This window comes from Sander vitreus, chromosome 12 (assembly GCF_031162955.1).
Source record: "Sander vitreus isolate 19-12246 chromosome 12, sanVit1, whole genome shotgun sequence".
Classification (NCBI taxonomy): Eukaryota; Metazoa; Chordata; class Actinopteri; order Perciformes; family Percidae; genus Sander; species Sander vitreus.
The window spans coordinates 19,068,010-19,090,341 of record NC_135866.1 but is presented as its reverse complement, the minus strand read 5'-3'; the positions used below and the strand labels follow the sequence as shown (position 1 = coordinate 19,090,341).

Genomic DNA, 22,332 nt, shown 5'->3' with positions numbered 1-22,332 from the left:
TTTTCGTAAAATACGAGATCGTATTCTGAACGAGCCGCCATTATGCCCGTTGTGAAATCCGGGAGAAGTCAGGCCCACGTGACGCGTTCGTCCAATCAGCTGCCGGTCGACGTCCCTGGTCCCTCCCCTTTCCGCTTTGTAGTCAAGATGGCGCTCGTTTAGTGCGCGTAGTGTCCATCACTGAACTTTTTGACCGTTTTTAGGGGGTCATCCGGGTACTTTCAGTGCACTGACTTTTTGTGTTATCTACACTATACTCTTAAAACTAAGTGTTTTGAAGTGTGCAAGTAGGCGGTTTGAGACACAGCCAGGGATGTCAAGGAACAAACCTGCCATTTTTAAATAGTTTAGCAGCGGTGTTTTTTTGTTGTTGTTTTTTTTTGCTGCCTCCAGCTTCTTTTGAAACAAATTTGTCTTCCGGCTGTGGCAACAGCCACATGCCGAGAATCAAAAACAACACACCTTCGACGTTCTGTGTGTGTGTGTGTCGCGTTAGGTTACGGCAGTTTCCTGCGGCGTCGCTATGACGACCAGCCACGCTTGCCTCACGCATGAGGCGGTACTAAATCTGCAATGGAAAATGGAGGACGGGGCACCGCGGTCGAGCAGAGCTGGTACTAGCAGTGGGTAAGCGCCATAAGAGATTAGATCAAATAAAGCAATACACATTAAAAACATTACATTAAAAATAGACATTTGTTGGTTTGTTGCTGGATTTGGTAGCTCTCTTAAAAGTATTGAAGCATGTTTTTTTTTTCAGTGGTCAGGTAGCGAGTTTCAGGACTGTTCCTTTCACACAAAAAAAGCTGTCTGAGCAAAATATGTTTTGCAGAATGGGACCCTACAATTGCCACTTGAAGCTGCTCTGGTGGATCTGCTAAAGCTCTGTAATCTCTTGATGTATTTGCAACAAGACTGATGAGCAAGTTCCTTTAAACATTTGAACCCAAGTTTTTTATTAAAAGGTTATTTTTTTATTTTTTACTTTAATTTGATGTGTTTAGGCTTGTAAACTGTAACGTTCCCGTTAACATTAAACAGGCTAACGTTAGCTAACTGGTAACGTTAACAACCTAACAAACCCTTAACAACAACGTTAACAAACAATAAAAGCTTGGGTTGAATTCCCCGCTGCAGCTGTTGTGAGGTCAGGGGCTGGCTCTGCTCTGTGTTTTCCTGGTGTTTGCAAACGTTAAAAAATTGCAGCAGTAAGTTATCCCACCACGGAGAGCCACTGTCACTCAGACACATAGACGGCATCTGACGTGCTGTGTGTGCGCGCAAATACTAACGTTTGTTGTCAAGGAGGTTAAATAAGAACTGCACACACTCGTACACATAACTTGCAGTCAGTTAACACTTGGTGTAGCGGAGCCTTTTACGATTAATTAACCGTGACGTTTTAAAGTGCGGTTAATAGGGAAATCGGTTAACCGCTTCATCCCTAGTTCCTACCTGTTCATATTCTCTTAATTCTTTGCAAGCTCTTTGTGACACCAGAGACGATACACCCAAAAGGCTTGGCAAAGTCGAGCTTGACTTGCTGTCAGTCACCAAAATTTGTTTTCTTAAGAAACTTAAAGGAATTGATAAATAATTGTTTACCTCCTGTCAGAAATAAAATGAACTGAACTCCAAGTAATCTACTTGGATGTGTAAAAGCTGTTTAAATATCTGTTGTTTATTTGCTGTTTTATATAGTGTCAACAAAATATGCAGTCAAAAGTTTAAAAAAAAGGGAAACTAAACTTGCATAATAAATGTATCTGACTGATTTCTGCATTGTGACTCATCAGACATCTCATTGCAACATTAAGTGTTTTTAAACCGTCTCCCCCTCCATTGTTGTGTGTTTGAACAGATAACTCCACCTCCATCATTACCTGAGCAGCTGAAAGAGATGTTCAAACAACAGGAGGTGGTCCGTATGAAACTACGACTACAACACAGCATTGAAAGGGTATGTAGTTGTATTCCTGGAGCTTTTTGTTTTGGGTTGAGTACCTGTAGACATTTTTATTACTTTAGCAGTTTTTTTTTTGATAACCCTCGACATTTTGAAGCTGTGCGATTTGATACCCTCTTGAAGACTTAAAAAGGATATGAGAGCTTAAGCTACTTGCTACAGATGTTTTACTACCACATATAATATTGGATTTGCAGTATGTATTTGACTTTTTTTTTCTTTCCATTTAGGAAAAACTGATTGTTTCAAATGAACAGGAAGTCCTACGAGTCCATTACCGGGCAGCAAGAACACTAGCCAATCAGAGTCTGCCTTTCAGTGCCTGTACAGTTTTATTGGATGCTGAAGTGTACAACATGCCTCAAGACGTCCAGGTAAGTGTCCTTTGTTTGCCTGTAAGGTTCTTCTTGTTTTCAGTCAGTTCTTAAAGGGCAACTATTATATAGCATTTTCAGGTTCATACTTGTATTTTGTGTTTTTACTAGAACATGTCTACATGCTTTAATGTTCAAAAAACACTTTCTTTCTATACTTCCCATGGCTGCTGCTCCTGTATTCACCCTCTGTCTGAGACGCTCTGTTGGAGCGCCTGTCTCTTTAAGCCCCACTCCCGGCCACTTAAGCCCAGTCTGCTCTGATTGGCCAGCGTGTTTCCTGGAATCTCCGCTCCGCTGTTGTTTCACTAGTTGCAGCTGGATCTACTGCAACGGAGTATATAGCAGGACTTTGTACCGTGAAAAATCACCAATAAAGGCTTCTTACCCAAATACTACACAACCGGACATGTCCCAACAGTAATGTGACCCGAAATTGGGGAGAAATTACCCAACATTGGCTGCCAAGATTACAGCTATCTTGCGTTAGCATGCAGCTACTTAATATTTAGCAGTAGGCTAATGTTAGATTGTAAAGGTACGAAGCAGCACTTTCTATCGTTAAAAATCGCAGATAAAGGCTTCTGAACCAATTACCACCCAATCGGACATGTTTCAGGAGTAATGCGACCCAAGATTTTAACAACATTGGCAGCCAAGATTGCATATTTTACTGCCGTTAGCATGTAGCTACATGGGAAAAAAATAATAAAATAAAACACTCCAGTAGTTCCTGTCTGGAGCAGATGACCAATCATAGAAGGCCGGAGAAGGCTAGAGAAGGCCGGCTTGGAGTTGCGTAACAATGAACTAGTTTAGAGTAGAAAAAACTGTTGAAACCGGAACGTTCAGAACAGTTGGAAATCTGAACGATTTAGCTCACATGGATTTCTCTAAAATACCTCATTATTCAAAGTTTTGGCCACATTTAACATGAAAATCCGACTTTATAACATTGTAGTTATGACAGAAAATACGGTAAAGCATAATACGTCACTTGTAATGATGATGTATAGAAATGCAATATGTTTAATAAGTTGTTATGTTTGGTTCACAGAGTGATGATGGCAAAACGTCAGTGAGAGACCGATTCAACGCCAGGCAGTTCATGTCCTGGCTACAAGATGTTGATGACAAGTTTGACAAACTGAAGGTGAGATCACTGTGGTTGTTAGGTCATGCAAAAGGGGATCTGGCGATTTTCCGCAGGGTTGTGCAACGGTGGGAGTGTCACTGAAATGGCCCATTTGTGTGACGTTCTTTTAACCCCCCGGTACTTTTACTTTAGTGAAAGATCAGAATACTTCTTCCACAGCTTATTCCGACCATGCATACTAGAGTTTAGATTCTCTGCCCGAGCCCGGGCCGGGCCCTTGACCAAGCATTTGTGTTTTTTTTAATCATTACTTTATTAGTCTTATTCGGTGGGGAGAAAGCTATGCCTCTCCAGCTTCTCCCGTAGCTCTGGGTGTCCTGCACTGACTTGAGTGTGAGGTAAACTGTGCTACATCATGTCTCCCCCATCTGCAGCACTGTTGTCGGCCAGTGCATCTTCATTCGGATCCATTTGCGATCCATTCCATTCTGAATAAACAAACAGTACAGTTTACATGCTTCGTCCTTGTTGCATTACCGGTATTTATTAAGATAATTCTAAACAGATATCTGTAGTTGAGAACGTCAGTTATAACGGCCCACGTATTAAAGAAATGTCGGGTTTAAATCGGGCCAGGTTCGGACGCAATGTGCACGGGCTCGGGTAGGGTCGGGCTTCATTTTTTTGGGCCCGATCTAAGCTCTAATGCATACATGCCATGTCCCCACAGAGGTTTTCAGTACTCTTCATGTCATGTTTTGGTGAAACGCCGCCCCCACCAGCGCCCTTGGTAACCATTCAGGCGGAGAGTGGTAATGCAGCACAGGAAACAGCAGGAGGCTTTCAAAACGAAACAAAAACAATTATAATAAATTCAGATGAAGTTCTGTGAGAATTTGATGATGAGGAAGAAGCTGCTGACATCGAGAACCTCTGTCACATACCTCTGACTTTGTCCATTCATTGTTTACGAGTGGGAGGTTCCTTTTTAATACGGGTTTTTAGTTATTGCTGTTTTTGCAGGCAGCCATTAGAACTGTACAAAGACACAAAGGTTGTGCTTGCTGTAATCATTCCTCCTGATCATACTGGCCATAAAGAGATCCCTTTCAATGTAAGTGATGGGGGACAAAATCTACTGTCTTCGTTGTGTAAAAATATATAAAAAAATGTATGAGGTTAATAAGAGGATTGCTATTTTTTTGTTGCTTTGTACATTTTTGTGTTTTGTCTTTTTAGTCTTTTCCAGACCGAATCGACCTTGGAAGTAGATTTCTTTTTTTTTTTTTTTTTTTTTTTCATTATCTAAATAAGAACATGTGGTTGGATAAAATAATAACCCTTTTCCTCCACAGACGTGTCTTCTGATGAGGCAGCAGCATGAGGCAGCGGCCCTGAATGCTGTGCAGCGTCTGGAGTGGCAGCTCAAGCTGCAGGAGCTGGACCTGGCCACCTACAAGTCCACCAGCATCTTCGAGATCCCCGAATTTTACATCCCACTCGTGGAGGTCAACGACGACTTTGACCTTACCCCGATATGAGTTGTAGGACAGACGGGCTTTGCCACAGTGGTGGCCAAATCACGGACACGAGAGGCAACCCGCACATTCGAGGAAAAGGAAAGAAAAATGTGAAGCACTTGTGGCGGTAATACAAAAAGAGCATTTATTAAAGAGACAATTTTACTCCAGCGCTCTTACAGTCCAAACCAGCACGCCCACCATGAGGACGGGGAACAAGAACTGACTGTTCCTCGTACAGAAGAAGGAGGCTACAGATGAAGCCGGAGCAGAGACCAAAAGCTTGGGCGGAGCGGGGCGGTGCAGGGAGCTGCAGCAAGAAGCAAAGTGTGGATGTCAACCACCTTCTACTGCTCCTCATTAAGCAGGGTCACACAACTGAAAGTTCAATTGTTTTCAAAGTGAGTGTTCATACATTGTGTATAGACTGTGCTCTTAATTTTTTTAACTTATTTTATACATAAAAAAATTGTGCATTTGTAAATAGCCATGTAATTATTGTTTCAAACTTGTAAAAACAAAAAATAATAGATATTTTGATTGTAAACTTGTTCTGTCTCATGTTTTAAAGGACCAAAGTTGGTTTTTATATCAAGTGTCCTCTTCGTCCGTGATGTTCTTGTTGTTGTTGGCTTAAAATCTTAAGCATGTGTTGGCTTTTGTTGTGTTTTTTTGTTTTTACTGTTTCACCCTTCCTCATCTGGAGTTCCACACCACAGCTGGTGTTTTTTGACTTTGGCAATTAAATGCTGTGCATGCATTGCGTTGTTTGTACTTTTTTCCTAAAAAACTGTATTGTGGACTTAATGTGAGGTTTACTGAAGTGTTCCAGCTTTTTTTTGCGCCATGTGTTTTGTCCCTTTTTGCGGCCTCACTCCTCTGTTGTCCATTGTGTCTTGCGCACATTCGAGTCTGTTGTGGCTTCCAAGGGGGAAAAAACATGTACTTTTACAGTTTCAATGTGAGATCACAACAAAACCTATTTTTTCAACATAATGCCTTTTGAACGATGGTTATAAAAAAATGTCTATTTTAATATTTACTTGTTACATGACTTGTACATATTTGTAATATATAATTGAATAAATTTTATTTGTTGTGAAATTGAAGTGTTGGTATTGTTAATTACTGCACTGCAGCTGAAACAATTAGTTGATTAATCGATTAGTCAATCAGTCAAACAGTTTTGATTATCAATATAATTGTTTTAGTTTGATGAGCTACGATGCCAAACAGTCACTGTTCTTTTAGTGTTGGTTGGACAAAACAATTCCAAGCCTCTGAGAAACGGCAATCGGCATTTTTCATTTCATTGTTAATGAAAATAATCATATTTAACATTATATGATTATAATCACATGCATGATTTAACATTTCAGATGTATCTTTAGTCGTTGTAGCAGTATTATCCTCTGCCAGTAGATGTCACTGTACAACACTGCACATCTAGTCAGCTTAATGTGCCTGCAGTGATAACTGCTAAGATGGTTGCAGAGCTCCTAAAATATTAAACATAAGTGTAACTGAATATTCTCTAAATATTTGAAACACCTCTGTCAGTAGCCTCCAAAATGACTATAACGTCTAAAACTTATTGCACTGCTGTTGTATTAGAAATGTGTAGCTACATAATTAACTGGCAACTGAGTGCATTTTCAAAAGGATTTCATTGTCTCCACTCAACCCCCGGAGCAACTCATTTTAACCCACAGCCATCATTTTAAACAATACTTCCTTTTAACTCAACTTCATTATTAAGACCCCAAACATAAGGAAATAATTGTTTCGATACAAAAATAATCATGTTTAAATAATTTGTCATTTTTGCCTTGCCTTACATGTACCTTGTTATTTGATTTATATTTAAATGACCCTGCCAGCCTTGATTCCTCGCTGACCTTCCTGCCCTGCAGGCTGGAAGTGGGGCCTGTTGTGGTCATTGATGAGGTCTTTTAGGAAAACACGTGTAAACACCTGCGGAGTGAAATGGCCCATCAGAGAGAGCGTTTCTGCGGCGGCAGAGTTGTTACAAATGAGCTCAGAGGGGGGACGCTTCTCAGCGGGAAGTCTGCACAGCTTCACAGCTTCCGAACCGCCCTTTCTCACCTAATGAGAAGCCCGCTGATAAGACTGGAGACAAAGGACTGTGTAATGGAGTGGGGGGTGGCTTGGGAATGAAAGGCTCTGCTTGTGTTAAAAGAAGCTAAAGCAGAGCCTACCTGGGAAGGCGAGCAATGACCGGAGTTTGGGCTAAAAGGAGATAAGCAGAAAAGGTTTTACGCACAAGACTTTTACGCATACAACTCCCGCGTTGCGCAGATGTTAATGCTATCTCTTGGTGTTCATGTCGCGGTGACGCGGATCATTCACGTCCGTTATCCTGAAGATACTGAAGGTGTGTGTGTGACCTGAGGCCGGTGTTGTCCTCCACAGACGTTGGATAGAAAATGGAGTGTGTGCCTTTAAGGCGCCCGACTGCCTGTCGCTTTTTGCTGCGGAGAGACTGACGCCCTCTGGACACAGTGGACACTTGAGCGGCGGCTGAACACCATCCTGGAGAAGTTCAAAGAGACAACAGCCACTCTCCCTCTTAAAAAGAAAAGTCTTGGACTTGTTAACGGCGTTGTGGTAAGTTTTTAACTCCTCTCTTTATTATTTCGCCGTTTTCTTCACTCGATTCTCTTGTAGCTGGTCGCGAGTAAAACAAAGTGTTAGTGTTAGCAATGAGCCCAAAAAAAGAGGTGAAGAAACGCGTTCATGACTGAGGGAGCTAATGTTCCTCACATGTTTTGTCTCCGTTATGTGAAGTGGAAAAATAAGCAGCAAAGTGTAAAAGCTGAGCAACATGATTAGACGGTGTGTTCACGCGCTACTCTTGGAAAAATAGGTGAAAGGAAGCTGATGTTGCCAGATGTGTGTGTGTGTGTGTGTGTGTGTGTGTGTGTGTGTGTGTGTGTGTGTTGTTATCCCAGAGTAACGTGAGTGAGTTCTGGCTTTGAATGAAATGTGACGCAGGCCTTTTAGAAATGTGATGTTGTTGGTACATGTCAAGTGTGTGCTTCTTTTGCATGACACAGCTGTGATTTTCACTAAATTTATAAAACTTTTTATTTTATTTTATTTTTTACACATTTCTATCTACTTTATGCTATACTTTGTAGCTCTTTTGGCACCAACATTTAGATTTCAGATATCATAGTGTGGGTACAAAATATACTGTACTGTATGAAGTGCAAAAAAACAAAGAGAATTTAGGTTAAAAAAACCATTTTATTATTAAGTAAGATACTAAAAGAAACCAGTTCCATTTGACATTTTCCATTTGAGATCTGTATTGGGCAACAACAAAAAAAGGTGTTAACTCAGTATGAGTAAACTCAAAGTGTAGTATTTCCATCATGCACCAACGTTTGTGTCCTCTTATCTGTTATGCACCAAAAAGAAAGTAAGATTCAACTTTATTGTCATTGTGCAATAACCAACTGCAGCTCTTCACTTTTTCCTCCTGTGGAATGTCAGTGATGAAGTTTTGTTTATTTGTCCTGGTCTCTGAGGTCCTGTCCTGTGTCTCGTGTTGATATAGGTGTTTCCAGTGCCGTGCTGGTGAGCCGTCAGGATGAGGCCTGGTCAGCTGATCCTCCCTGCCGCCGCCGCTCTCCTCTTCCTCCTATCAGGACTGTCTCTGACCTCCGGCTGCAACAAAGCCCTGTGTGCGAGCGACGTCAGCAAGTGTCTAATCCAGGTAAAGGGCGTCAAGGTTTCCACGCTCTATAAACACAATTTCTCTGACAGCGTTGGATGATGAATGTTGGATTTACACAACAGTTGTACCACAAACGACTCCTCCTTCCTTTCCCTTCTGAAGCATGGCAGCACTGATTTTCTGACTCCCAATCGAAGAAATCAACCCGAACTTAACGCCACTTTATGAGCAGATATCATTCATACTTTAAATTTGAAATATAATAAATGTAGTTCTGTTTGTGGGAACAGCTGTTAAGCTACATGAAAATGTGGTTTGCATCTTCAAAAATCCCACACGATTGCTTTAAAAATGTGCACAGACTTGCGTTCACTGTGAATTTTTTATTCTGGACATCACTGCTCACAAATGAGCTGAGTGCTGATCTTTTCTGCAGATTAAAGTGGGACATTTCTACGTGAGTGCAGCCAAGTTCAAGCTTTTCATCCTACAGCGTTACAGCTGTTTTTGTGTAAACAGAGATTGCTGTTTCTCTTTGTCAAGAACACAAATTAAATGGCGTCTGCAGCCGGAGTCGAGTTCAAGTTAAGAGCAGTCAAAACCTTGTTTTAACACTATTTAAATTAGCATTAAACTGCCAGGACAGACTAAAAACTCCACAAGAAAATATGTCTCGGCTGTTGTTACGGCTTTAAGCAACTCGGCCAGTTTTGTGCCAAAACTTCACATAAAGACAAATATACCCAGCTGTAGCCAAAGTAAAGTTAAAAACTGTCCGTGTATGAGATGGAGATCTGGACCGGAGAACAAAGATGGAATCTGTTGTGAAGAATGCAGATACATTCTTTCGATAAGCTGAGTGAAGTCTGGAGGGGAAGGTTTTCCCGCAGCAAGCAGCGGAAGAGCAGAGATGTGATCTAACTGTCCAACTTCATGCACACCTGCTCTTTACCTGCAAAGGATCATGGGTGAAATTCTTTTAATTTATATGAGGTTTCCTTTTATTTTCTCACCAACTCCTCCTGACTTTTAAAAAAAAAACTTTCTAGCATCACTTCCTTTGTGTCACTTTTTCCCTCACGTCTGAAGCCCAGTGGGTGAGGGGCAGAGGGTTGGTACCCCCCTTATTTCTACAAATTCTGTCATGCATCTTGTTATGTTGAGGGATAACATGAAGAGAAGGGTCGCCCTGTCTTTCCACCACCTGTCAAGTCAAATTTGAGCTGCTGCTTGTCCTCTGAACTTTGGGTGTGTGTTTAGTGGCCCTGCCTCTCACATTAACATCTTTTAAAGTACTGTATTTAACCCCAGTGGCCATTTCACCTGTTTGACTTCAGTCCCTGTGTTAGTGAACTACAATTTTCTTTTTGCAGGTAGTTTAGTTGACTTGGCACAAGTTACGAACCAAAGATCTAGAGGCAGAGACAAAAAGACATTTCCATTTTTTTAGTACCGTTTTAGTATCTGTTGCTTTCTATTTTAGACAATTGAGTCTTCGTCGCAAAGGCTACAAACTGAAAGTCTTGCTTTAAAAGACAAAAGATTTTGACTGCCCATAATGCACCTGGCTCAACGTAGCACCTGTTGCTGAACGAGCCATGCAGACAAGTAGAGCTGTTATGAACGATTATTTTTGATCAATCTATCCCCTTTTTTCTACAATTAATCTATTAATCGTTTCATCTACAAAAATGTACAAAATAGTAAACTACCCATTCAAAGTCTTCAAATTTCTTGCTATATCTGAAAAGGCCATTTACAAATGATTTAAAACCGAGGCAGCCTGAAATGATGTGGAACTTTTCTTCATAATGACTTTTAACTATTAACCAATTGTTAAAATGGTTCATCGCTACAGATGCCATTGTTCGCCCACTATTCATTTTATTTTTACTTGCTCTTTTCACATTTTGCCATCGGCCTGTTTGCAAATTTGAAGTTTTGAACTAAAATAAAGAAATTATTTTCTAGTCCACTTTAAAAAGTCAATCTTCAAAGGTTCCTTTTTTTTTTTTTTAAACACAGATTACATTCTCTAATCTGCATTTTGTGGCACAATTTTATTGCTACCAAAACCACCAACTTCTTTTCCTTCTTCGGTATAAATTCCAACCTCCTGCGATTAGTAGAACATTTGGGGTTGCAGCTTGTTCTTCTTTTCTTCCAGGTGGCTTATTTCGCCTGATGAATCATCAGCTCATAGCTTTCGCGACCCCGCCGACACCAACTCGCTTGCTGTCAGAGGCGAGAGCGATGGTGCGTGTGCCGTGAAGGAGAAACTTTGCCTGCATCTAGTCCCTCCGTAGAAGCTCCATGTTGCTTGTGATTAGTGGGATCTGCTGTACGACGCTCACTTTTACGCTCTGCTGCCATCTTAAGTAATTTGTCTGAATTCCCCAAAACCCCTGAGGGTGGGAGAACATGAGAGGAGGGAGGGAGGGAGGGAGGGGAGGCTAAGGTCAGGAGGAGGTGTGCGTGTCTGTTGGGGGAGGTTGGCTGAGGGAAATATACAGTTTGGTGCCGAGATTCACAAGCCGACTTTGTCCAGGCCGGGCTGTTGAGCAGGGTGGGGCAGCAGATTTTAAAGTTAACACACAGCAGCGATCGAGGACGAGGCAGCACATGTTCAGTTTCTCTCAGAGTCCTTTTGTCTCACTGCAGCTGAGTTTTGACTCATTACAGCAGTTTCCGCTTGAGGGAAGCCTAGTAGTCGTTGTCGTGTAAGTCGTTGAGATAACCTCATCCAGTTCAGTGAGGAGAGTGTTTGTAGGGCTGCAACTATGCGTAATCTGTCGCGTTAGTTTTACGATTGTTTAATCTGTCAAATGCAAGAAAGCAGTGAACAAATGAACAAATGAACACTAGTTTCCACAATTCAAGGTGTCTTCTTTTGTCCAACCAACACTGCAAATCCCAAAGAGATTCAGTTTACTACCATATGACAAAGAAAAGCAGTACATTCTCAAATTTGAGAAGCTGGAACCAGAGAATGTTGAATGACTTACAGAATTATTAATAGATTTTTAAAGTTGCCATTGAAACATTTTTTGTTGATCGGCTAATCGTTCCAGCACTTGTTAATAATTTCGGCATTTTGTCTTTATTGAAAAGGGTCACCAGCACTAGTTGTTTTAAGGTGCTTACACACCAACCAGACGGCCGACCGTCGGCAGAAAAGGCAGCCTGACTGATCAGTCGGGTCCCGAGGTCCAAAAAAATGCCTCAAAACACACTGAGGCGACGCTGACTTGAGCGTATGCTCTGCGCGAAATATGTCTCCATAACAGCAGGCGGCGCTTCTCTGTATTGTTTCCCAGAAAATGAAAACCGGCAGCTAATAGGACGAACGCGTCACGTGGGTCTTTTTTCTGCGGAAATTCACAGCCAGACTGTCATGGCGGCTTGTTCAGAATACGATCTCATATTGTACTAAAATAGTTCACCGAAACGTGTTTCTGAAAACATTTTAAGCGAGAAATAGGCTGTGCAGTTGCTGAATCTGTCTTCATTTCAGATCGACAAAGGTCAGTTTAAAAGATTTTCGTCCAATTTTGAGAGGCTCATCCGCTCGCCATTTCCGGGTTAGTCCCGACCGCCCTGTCTCCGACTGAACATGTCGGATCAGCCAAAATAAAGGCCGACAGCTCCTCCGACGGACGGCGGCACGGAACACACCGAACAGACTCGAGTCACCGACCTCGCCAGACTGTCCGACCGCCGATAATCGGCTTCATGTGTCAGCGCCTTTAAGGCTCAAGCAGTCGATGCCTCTTTGTCCTTCTTGACCATCTTTGGACAAAAATCTTGTTACTCAAAACTGAGTTTTGTCTGTTATCGTGCTTTTACTTCAGTTTGTTATAGACTTCATGATACCATGTTAAATTCTCGTTAAATTCTAAAAACAATTTGTAGTTTTAGACGTTAATAATTTCAGGTTATCCATCCGTTAGCCAAGAAATGCCTACACATAGATCCTTGCAAAGCCACACATTTTTATGTTAACATCCAAGCTGTAGAATGTTTTTTTTATTTAGTGAACTTGGGAAGTGTGGTTAAACAGGTATTTTAAACTCTGGACAGATCCAGGCTAGCTGTTTCCCCCCTGATTCAAGTATTTATGCTAAGCTAAGCTAAACACCTTCTAGCTAGCTAGCTAGCTCTTCCTCTAAAACCACACATTTTAGTTTTTAAATCTGTGCTTAGTACGGATTAAACAAATGAGATAAAAGGTGTTATTTAGCAAGCTTTAGAGGTGCTGGTTTAGACAAAGCTAGGCTAGCTGTTTCCCTCTGCTTTCAGCCATATGCTAAGGTAATCACATCCTAGCTTTATCTTCACACTCAAAGCACAGACATGAGTATCGATCTTCTGTTTTTATAGGCAAGTCTTGGCAAGAACGTGAAGGACTATATTTCTCAAAATGCCGAGGTACTGGTTTGGACAAAGCTAGGGTAGCTGTTTTCACTTTCTTCCTGTCTTAATGCTAGGCTAAGCTAACTACCTCCTGGCTCCAGCACAATGTCTGTTAAAGCCTCTTTAATTTCCATAAAATGTTTTTTGGAAAGTCTTATTTTTTTTTTAATCTGTGAAATAATAGAAGATGCATGTTTTTCCCTCGGGGCAGCAGTTTAGTTATTTTTTTTTTTTTATAATTCCACCTTTGAGTTTATAATTCCACCTTTGAGAATCATAATTACTTATGGGATCAGAGGTTTGGGGATTGAGAGGCTGGTGATTAAGTCAACTGTGTGTGGTTTTGCAATCCCTCAGTTGGTGAGTCACTGGAGAGTCTTTTATCATAGCCATGACTGTTTCGTGTAGGAGATGGCTTCTGAAAAGACGAGAGAGAGAGAGAGAGAGAGAGAGAGAGAGAGAGAGACTGAACAGAGAAAAAAAACAAGGGAGAAAGTTGTTGGGGGGGGGGAGCAGCCATGTTCTGTTCTCCAGGTGTTTTCTTCTCCCTCCCTCTGTTTCTCCCACCCCCCCTCCACCTCCCTCATCGCGGTGACCTTGACTTGGAGGAATGTGCTCCCTGTTCTGTGTCAGGAGAGAACTGGGGAGGAACTCACCCACTTTTCAACCCCACCTACACGGTTTGAGTTTTGTTTCCTTCACTGTCTCTACGTCCCCCGAGACAAACTGAAGTTGAGGAATGAAGCTATTAAGTGTTTGTAGAAGAGTTATGGGATCAGCAGAGGTTGCATGTTTGTAGAAGCTCGTAATAATATTACCTTCCTTCTATAAAAAGCAACATGACAAGTTCTTGGTAATGACAACTTTTTATTCTTGTTTTAGTTGCACGTTTGCCTTGTTTTTTACTTTTATACCAGTTTGTTTTGCTGACAGGTTGTATAATGTACTAAATATGAGCTGGAGACCTGAGACTTGAGTAGGATGGGGATACACTGATCCAACTGTTTCTCTCCGATACCTCAATTCAGGGCATTTGTCTATACCAAGAACTGAGCTCATACCAGCGAAAGACTTAACCTGGTTTTGATCTTGCAATTTTCTAATGAAGACTTGAGACTCATCTTGAACTTGCCCAAAAGACTTAAAGGTCCAGTGTGTAACGTGTGTAGTTGTTCATTATCAAAATCTGTTTTGCCCGTTCACAAACTTGTCTTTTTTCATTAATATTTACCACCACCATCAATTCCAAGTATTCCTTTTGGCTTGAAATTTTACTTTTGCATTCGCATGAACTGGGGTAGACGCTCCATATTCATGCGCCATCTTGAAATATGTTAGCAGGTAAGGGACATACAGGACATACTGCTCCGCCTTTCGCATTTTCGCTGTCACGTGATAAACTCACAGGTGCTGCTAATGCTGCTAATGGGTATCGTAGCTTCCCGGTCCCGGCAAGTTTGAAGAAGGAAACATGGAGGACCACACGTATTCAAAAACCAAATTTCAGGAACAGGAGTCGTCTTCTTCGCCCAGAAAAAGAAAAAGGATATTGAAAAGAGCAAGAGACCGGCTCTTTGAAGAGTGAAGGCTACCGTAGCTGTAATACGTACTTTGAACTGCGTGGCGCGAGAGAGTTGATGATGTCGATATGTGATCTCAACGCTAGATGGGAGAAATTCTTACACATTGGACCTTTTAAAGACCGCTCTGAAATGAAAACTCAGTCAGCAGTGGTGGAAGAAGTACCCAGATGAAAACCACAATGAAAAATACTCATGCAAGTAAAAAAAAACAACCTGTATTTGAAATCTTACCTATGTAAAATACCAGTGTTACATTTATTATGTATTTATTATCGGAATTTTATTCCTGATTCATTACCGTCTAAGTAGCATCGGAATGTGTCAAGGTAGAGCTCATTTTAACAACTGTATATTCTGTTGGGTTGTTTAGTCTGTAACAATGTATATTTTACAAACTGATCATATGGTTGACGTATAAAATCTTGATCTGAAAAGGAACTGTATCTGTCAGATAAATGTAGTGGAGTAAAAAGTACAGTATTTCTCACTAAAATGTAGTGGAGTAGAAGTGTAAAGTTACTTGTTCACCACTGTCAGTGAGCGCTCTCCACTGAGCTTCAGCTACAGTGTACAATCATTCAATGAAAAGATTTAAATTCTGTGAAACTTTGACATGTCAGAACCTGCTCTGTTCATGAATGGAAATACAGCAGAGGTTTATTTATCACAGTGTTACATACTTCGATAGATACCACACATGCCACGTGCAGTAATAGTAACTGTACGTGAAGCAAACCTGCTGTTGCTCTTTGTGTTGATGTTTTAATGGTACGTCTCCTGGTTGTGTACAGTATGTCTACATGTTGTGTTCTGTCTGCTGTGTGATTTCTAACACGGATGCTGCTACTGCACCTACCAGACCAGGATCATTTATACACAAAATTATTCTTAATTTAATTTGATGGGGGATGGATGATTGCATTTCTTCCACTGATTGAGCTCAGTGGGGACTTTTTTCACTACAGTTTTTAAGAGTTTACTTGTTTGTATTCACTCTATTGTTTATCTCAAATGTATAACCGCTAAAAAAAAGTTGATTGTTTTCTCACCCTGATACTTCATGACTTTAACTAATTTTATTTTAAAAAGTTTGCTTGTTAACATCATTTTAAACTGATGATGTTTCAGTCCACTACAAAAAAATGGTACATAACTTGTTACTGACTCTGTTTAGGGTCTCAGAGAACATTTCAAATAAAAATCTGTGGAATGCCAAACAATGAGGACATAAAGCCAATGTCAACACAACACAAAGGACAACCCTAATTTAGAGCCGAAATAGGCTAAAACACAACAAGAAAGTATCATGTTGCCATGTATCACGTACAACATCTGGTCCCCACCTCCATTTTATCATTCTACTTCCAGACTTCTGCATTGGTGCCCAAATCTCTGTTTTTGGGAGCAATTAAACAAAGTGATGAAGTGAAAGAAAATGCCAATTCAGTCTAATTATCAGGCTACCACACAGTATTATCCAAAATATTTTGGTAACGGAGGTGGTTGAGGATCCGTCTTCGGTTCTGTGCTTTATGCTTTATGTTTTGCTGATGCATATTTTTGATGCATGTGTGTCTTGCAGGAGCTGTGCCAGTGTCGTCCGTCTGATGGGAACTGTTCATGCTGTAAAGAGTGCATGCTGTGTCTGGGGAACCTTTGGGAAGAGTGCTGCGACTGTGTGGGTGAGTGCAGCATCTCCATTTATTAGTAACATGTTTTGAAGCTGACCGCAAAGTTTAGTCAGCAAATCATTTTGGATTTTTCTGTTTAGCCCACGCTCCGTGATGGATGTTGAGCTGAACATCTCTGTAAAAGAGATTTAGTGCCAGCAAATATAGCGGTTGAGTTGTATGAATAATGAATGTGTCAGGTTTGTTTTGGACTGTTGCATTTAAAACCGAGGCACGATTTAAACTAAAACCACAGGAGTGAAATTGAATTTGATGTTAATTTAATGCATGTAACTCAATGCAATTCAATTAATTTATTTTAAAATACCATTTCAGTGAAATGTAATCCTGTCAGTTTCTTCAAGTTATGCATTAAAATAGCAATACAAATAAATATAGTGTAACCATAACCATTTATTAAATGTTCTTAATGCTCTTCTTATAAATGCTACATACGGTGGGGGGGGGGGTAAAGTAAAGTGAAATAATAAGTGAAACGAATGAATGTACAAAATGAATAAATACAATATACCAAATGTACGTTATGAGTGAATGCAGATATAGCGGGGGGGCAGCCCCCTCACCCTGACATCTCTCCATTAGTGCATGTTTAAGGTCCTGTTTGTGCATGTGTGTGTATTTCGGGCCTGTGTGTAACATATATCAACATAGTGTAAAAATGTAATTTCCCCCTCTGGGGATCAATAAAGTATCTCTTCTTCTAATGCGTGTATGATGTGTACAGTATTTACAGAACCAGTAGAATGAGTCTGTTTAAGTTACATTATATGCAGTATCAGCAACAAGCAAGTATGTAAAAAGTTATGTACAGTTGAATAAAGTTAAATAGTGATAACAGTATTTAACTGTAAACATTTTTTTTTTAAACAGTAGGCAATACGTTCTGTAATTGATCATACTGTGTTTGCAACATATTTAAATATGTGCCATTCAGGCACTAATCTCTTTCCATACTTGCAGTTGCCCCACCGCCTAGTACTTTCTCCCTGTAAAAAGCCTGTGAAAAATGACTGTTTTAATGCACTTGACAGTTGAGAAGCACACTGGTTTAAAAAGGAACCAGTTTGTTCAGAGTGTTGCTGCTCTGATACAAGTGTGAGGCGAGTGAAGCCAGATATTGAAGGTGAGAAGTGACAACCTGGACGTTAATGCAAAGCAGAGCCAAGAAGGAGCACTGTTTATCAGAGTGTAGGAAATGAAAGGAATATTGTCACTACTAAGAAGCACCTACACATGTGGACAGGAAGTCTTGAGGTCCTCCAGATGATCAAAGGATGAAGAAGCCGGAAGAGAGAGAGGACGAGGAGGTCGACCCGCTTGAATGAACTTTGACTTTCAGCCTCCCAGCGAGATGCGGGGGTGTAAATCCCAGCGAGATCACAAAACAACCGGATTTGCGAAACAAGAAATGATTCAGCTTTTTAACTCCTCTCTTCATCTGTAACCTGCTTCAAACCTGCAGGGACGGGCTTTACACATTTGTAAAATGAATCAAAATATGTGTTAAGACTCAAATTTAAAGACTTGGTTCTTGGACACAGACATGTAAAAGCCCCCCCCACCCCCTGCTATATATTTGAACGAGACACCCACACTCTTTTTAGTTGTTTTATGTCTCGTTTTGTGTGTCATTTTGCATGTTTGTGTCTCTTTGTGGTCGTTCTTCGTCTTTTTGAGCTCGTTCTGCATCATTTTGTTGTTTTGCGTCCGTTTTTAGTCGTTGTATGCCTCATTTAGCAAATGATGTCTCTTTGAGGTTGTTCTGCATCTTTTTGCATGCTTTTTTTTTATCTCTTTCTGGTTTTACATCTCTTTAGTCATTCTGCTTCTCTTTTTGTAATTTTATGCCTCATTATGTTGTTTTTTTTTGTGTCTCTGTGGACGGTTCGCATCTATTTTTAGTCAGTTTGTGCTTTGTTTAGCGCATCTTTCTGGTCATTTTTGTGTCACTTTCTGATTGTTAAGCTCTCTGAAGTCCTTTTGCTTGTCTTTGTAGTCGTTTCATTGAATTTCCATGAGAAGTGTTCATACACAGGTTGTGGTCCAGGGGCCCACTAGGCCTGTTCAGTAATCCATCCATGATACTAACAAGCCAACTACCTCTCACCCTCTTAATTGGTATGGTGTGCACCATTCTCTGCCGACTGGCTCTTTTGAACGGTTGCTGCTGGTTGTTTGCTGCTCAGCTCTCGGCTACCCCTCTGGCCCCGCCCCTGTAAACCAGCAGCTCTCAGATCAGCTTTGACCGACAGATATTGCTGTACATGCTGACAAGGAAGCTTTATTAAACTCTTTCATGTGGAACACAAATCCAAGGATCTGACACTGGGTGCTGAACTTGTTGCTGCTGCGCAGATGTTACGGTGGTGGAGCTTTCCTCCTGAACAGGCCTTTTACAATAAAGTCTGTAGATTTAAGCTAGAATATATTTCTCATTTAAATGTTTTTTATTTTTTTCTTACAGCACTAGCCTTATGACCACTTTAAGTAAGTTTCCACTCTAAACATGTTATCTGTGCCAAACGCTGGCTACTTTGAAGTGTGTATCTGAGAGTGGTTAGAACAGCCCAGAAAAAGAGCGGTGGAGAGAGGACAGTTTGTATTCTAGAGGAAGGGAGGAGGAGGAGGAGGAGGAGGAGGAAGGGAGGACACAGAGGGAGGACCCATGTGTACGCTTTATCTAAAACAGCTGTTCTGGTTCTGCTTTTAGCATTGGTTTGTAATCCAATTCCTCTGTCAAACTCCGTTCCCCATTAAATGATTTACCCATTAGCTGTAATTCACTTATTTGAAGGGTTAGGAAGATCGTATCTGAGGATGTGGGGACTTTGTCAAGTGATTACTACTGTATTTGGAAATTAAATGGAAGTGTTAAAAGGATCTTAATTGAGACAAAATATACTCCTGACAGCTGTGTGGTTTTACAAAACTACCCTTGTGAGTTAAAATCATGTGTGAAACCATTTAACTGTTAAACCTTGCCAATGCGCTTAAGGTATCACTTCACACACATACAAAAAGAAAACCATAACCTTTAGTGGTATAGACATGGAGCTAGTTTGGGTTTTATTTACCCAGATTTTCCAAGATCTCCACCTCTTTCTGCCTCCACCGCAGTCAAGGACCGAGGTCATGTCCATATACATCTGTGAATTTGGGGGGTTTAATGACTTGAAGAGTTTATATTCGATAATAACACGCATATTACACGTCAGGTTTTTAAAGGCTGATTCTGATATTTTTCAGTTTAAATGTCTGAATTACAATTCAGTGTTCTCCACCAGAATTACATACCTGGCAGTGTAGACCAAAATGTTCGAAGGTAGAATTAATAGAAAATACAACTGAACAGTCCTACATCAATTAATAAAATATGAAATTTTTTGGGTGGAGGCTAGTCAAACGTGTCACCTCAGTGACCTCAGTATTAACTCCTGGCTCTTTAATCCTGGCTATGGAACTTGCATGTAAGGGAGGTACATGGAAGTTGGTTTGTGGTATTCACTACATTTACATAAAAAAAATCATACTGTTCACTCAAGTACACTGAGGTTTTATAAGGACTATTTCTTTGGTAGAAAGTAATGAAAGCTGTTGACAATGCCTGCATTATCCAAAATGAGCATTATCCAGAGAGCAGGGACATTATCTCTAATAATAATGTAATCTCAAAATCTGTGCAAATAAAACTACTACTACTAAATGATCTGCATGGCTGAAGTAATTTTGTAATTTTCATGAACTGACCCTTTAATGTTGTCATCCTTCTTTTAATGTCAGGGATGTGTAACCCCAAGAACTACAGCGACACTCCGGCCACGTCGAAGAGCACCGTGGAGGAGCTGCACCGTCCGATACCCTCGCTGTTCCGCGCCCTCACAGAAGGCGACGCGCCGATCAACATGATGGTGGTGTCCTTCCCCGTCGCCGAGGAGCTCTCCCATCATGAGAACCTGGTGTCCTTCCTGGAGTCGCTCGACAGCCAGCAGCAGAACGTCTCCGTGCCTGGCAACAGCATCCACGCCAGCTACGACACTCAAGGTAAAGCTTGAGCTTTGAAGGATTGTTTTAGCACACAGAAATCTGTATCCGTATTAATCCATATACTAAAAAAATCCCTCTTTATATGAAATTTAAGATTCTTTTTTTTGGGGGGGTAAAATGAGTGATTTGACGTTAAAAAAACATACGATGATCTTAGAAAATATGAAGCCTTGTTATGGATTAAACTACCCAACAATATATAAAGTAGTTAAATTAGCTACCCATCGACCAGCTACAAGCTACAGCTACATTTTAATGCTGCTTGCATGGTGTTTATGCATCTGTTATAATGATCCTATAATATATATTGATGTAACACTGACAGGAGCCATATATGCTGCATAATGAGGACTGTAGCTACTTTTACGTCTTCCTTCATGACTATTTTACATGAACCAGGATCTGTCCATTTTAAACAAAACGCAGCCCAAACGGACCTCTGGAAAATTGTGATGGGTATTTTTTTAAAACAAACAATTATCAATAATCGGCAGATTATTTTACAATAAAACATCAGTGATCAACAATAATTGCCAGTTGGAGAGAAGCCAACCAGTGCTTCTATCGGACCTGAATAAAAAGAAAAGGGGGTTAGTTTGATAATGTGCAACCTCACATTGGTTTGAAGGCCGTCATATCAACATTACTCATACAGTTTCCGAGTAAGTTACACTACATGAGATGCACTACACTAAATGCTCACATGCTTTGTTATTACATGGTTTTCTCGTCCTGTCAGGTCCAGTCAAATTTTTCGTTTGCATTTATGCACACTCACTAAAACCCGTGGTAATAAAATCAGGCCCCACCCAGAGCTGAAGTAGACTACAAAGTCTTGAACTAAGACCAGTTCGGGTTGGGTCAGGTTTTTATTATTTCAGGAGGACAGGACTGCCAAAAGACCTCCAGTTTAGGGAATTGTAACTGGGTTGAAAGTGTTGTTCCGCTGCCATTTTTTTAAATTTAGTTGCGGGTGTTTTGGCTGTCTACCTCTAAGCCAGAACCAGAACTATTTGCTATAAAGACACTCATAATAGGAGTGTTCCCACAGAGCTGAGCAGTTAACTCATTAAGCTCACTAACACATATGGTCATACTTAATTGCAGTAAATAAATTCCCCACCTGAAGTAAAAGTAGGAACACTGAGGGTTAAATGTAATTACTTTAAAATGCTGCTTGTTTTTATAAACCACGTTTACTGGATTTGTGACTCATGTCTTTTTTTCTTTCCCTGTGCTTTTTTTATTTCAGAAAACATGTGCACAGTGGTCTACTTTGATGACTGCGTGTCTATCCGTCAGTGTAAACTATACTGTGAGTCAATGGGAGGATCCAAGTACCGCTGGTTTCACAACGCCTGCTGCCAGTGCATCGGACCAGAGTGCGTGGACTACGGCAGCAAGGCTGTGAAGTGCATGAACTGTCTCTTCTGAAGTGCGGGCACATATTGGTACCAAATGTCTGGGCCATACCAGAGGACTGAGGGCAGAGGAAACTATGACTGTTATGTGTTAGCATTCCTCAGTTACCTTGTAAAATACCCCCTACACCCCTCCTTCTACCCCTGCAAATTGTTTTTTTTCTGCTGTTATGTTTCACTGTGTATATTTTTAGATATGTTTCAATAGTGTTTTTTTTTACTAGAGGTGTATATGAATAACGTATTTTTACAATTATGGTCTGCTAAATCTCAGTCTCATGCCAAATAAAGAAAAGTTTGGTGACATGGACTGTTTTGCCTCACAGAACGGTGTGTGATCTTAAAATATATTCTTCCTTTTACTATATTTTCTTAAAAAGATGTGTAAAAAAAGTGCATGCATGAGTGAAATAGTAAATGTTTGTCCTCCCAGTTGCCTGTCTCGTGCTCTAATCTTAGCCTAGTGTTGCCCAAGTCTGGAAACGCATAATTTCCTGGGGAAACAAAGTTGTTATTATACC

The 22,332-nt window shown here is 40.7% G+C and overlaps 2 protein-coding genes across 7 annotated transcripts in view; both read left to right on the top strand.

The window, feature by feature from the left end:
* Positions 1–6,060, top strand: part of ankrd12 (ankyrin repeat domain 12) — a 47,389-nt gene extending 41,329 nt beyond the window's left edge. For 5 of the 6 annotated variants that reach the window (XM_078264336.1, XM_078264335.1, XM_078264334.1 and 2 more), the window contains 4 exons: positions 1,862–1,960; positions 2,197–2,340; positions 3,398–3,493; positions 4,792–6,060. In XM_078264336.1, the coding sequence (XP_078120462.1) occupies positions 1,862–1,960; positions 2,197–2,340; positions 3,398–3,493; positions 4,792–4,977 (525 nt within the window). In that variant the 3' untranslated portion in view covers positions 4,978–6,060. Of the gene's footprint in view, positions 1–496; positions 628–1,861; positions 1,962–2,196; positions 2,341–3,397; positions 3,494–4,791 lie in introns of those variants that run through there. The other variant, XM_078264337.1, reaches the window with a different exon arrangement.
* A 1,066-nt stretch (positions 6,061–7,126) lies between these two features.
* On the top strand, positions 7,127–22,121 carry twsg1a (twisted gastrulation BMP signaling modulator 1a). The gene is made up of 5 exons (XM_078264342.1): positions 7,127–7,584; positions 8,540–8,698; positions 16,238–16,337; positions 20,127–20,387; positions 21,643–22,121. The coding sequence occupies exons 2-5, from the start codon at positions 8,573–8,575 to the stop codon at positions 21,822–21,824; spliced, it is 669 nt and encodes a 222-aa protein (XP_078120468.1). The 5' UTR covers positions 7,127–7,584; positions 8,540–8,572; the 3' UTR covers positions 21,825–22,121.
* Positions 22,122–22,332: the final 211 nt, after the last annotated feature.

Bases quoted from the DNA above. Each gene is read 5' to 3' on its own strand.
- twsg1a (XM_078264342.1), top strand. From the start codon at position 8,573: ATGAGGCCTGGTCAGCTGATCCTCCCTGCCGCCGCCGCTCTCCTCTTC. The intron at 16,338-20,126 runs GTGAGTGCAGCA...TTTTAATGTCAG, and splicing joins AGAGTGCTGCGACTGTGTGG to GGATGTGTAACCCCAAGAAC. The intron at 20,388-21,642 runs GTAAAGCTTGAG...TTTTTATTTCAG, and splicing joins CGCCAGCTACGACACTCAAG to AAAACATGTGCACAGTGGTC.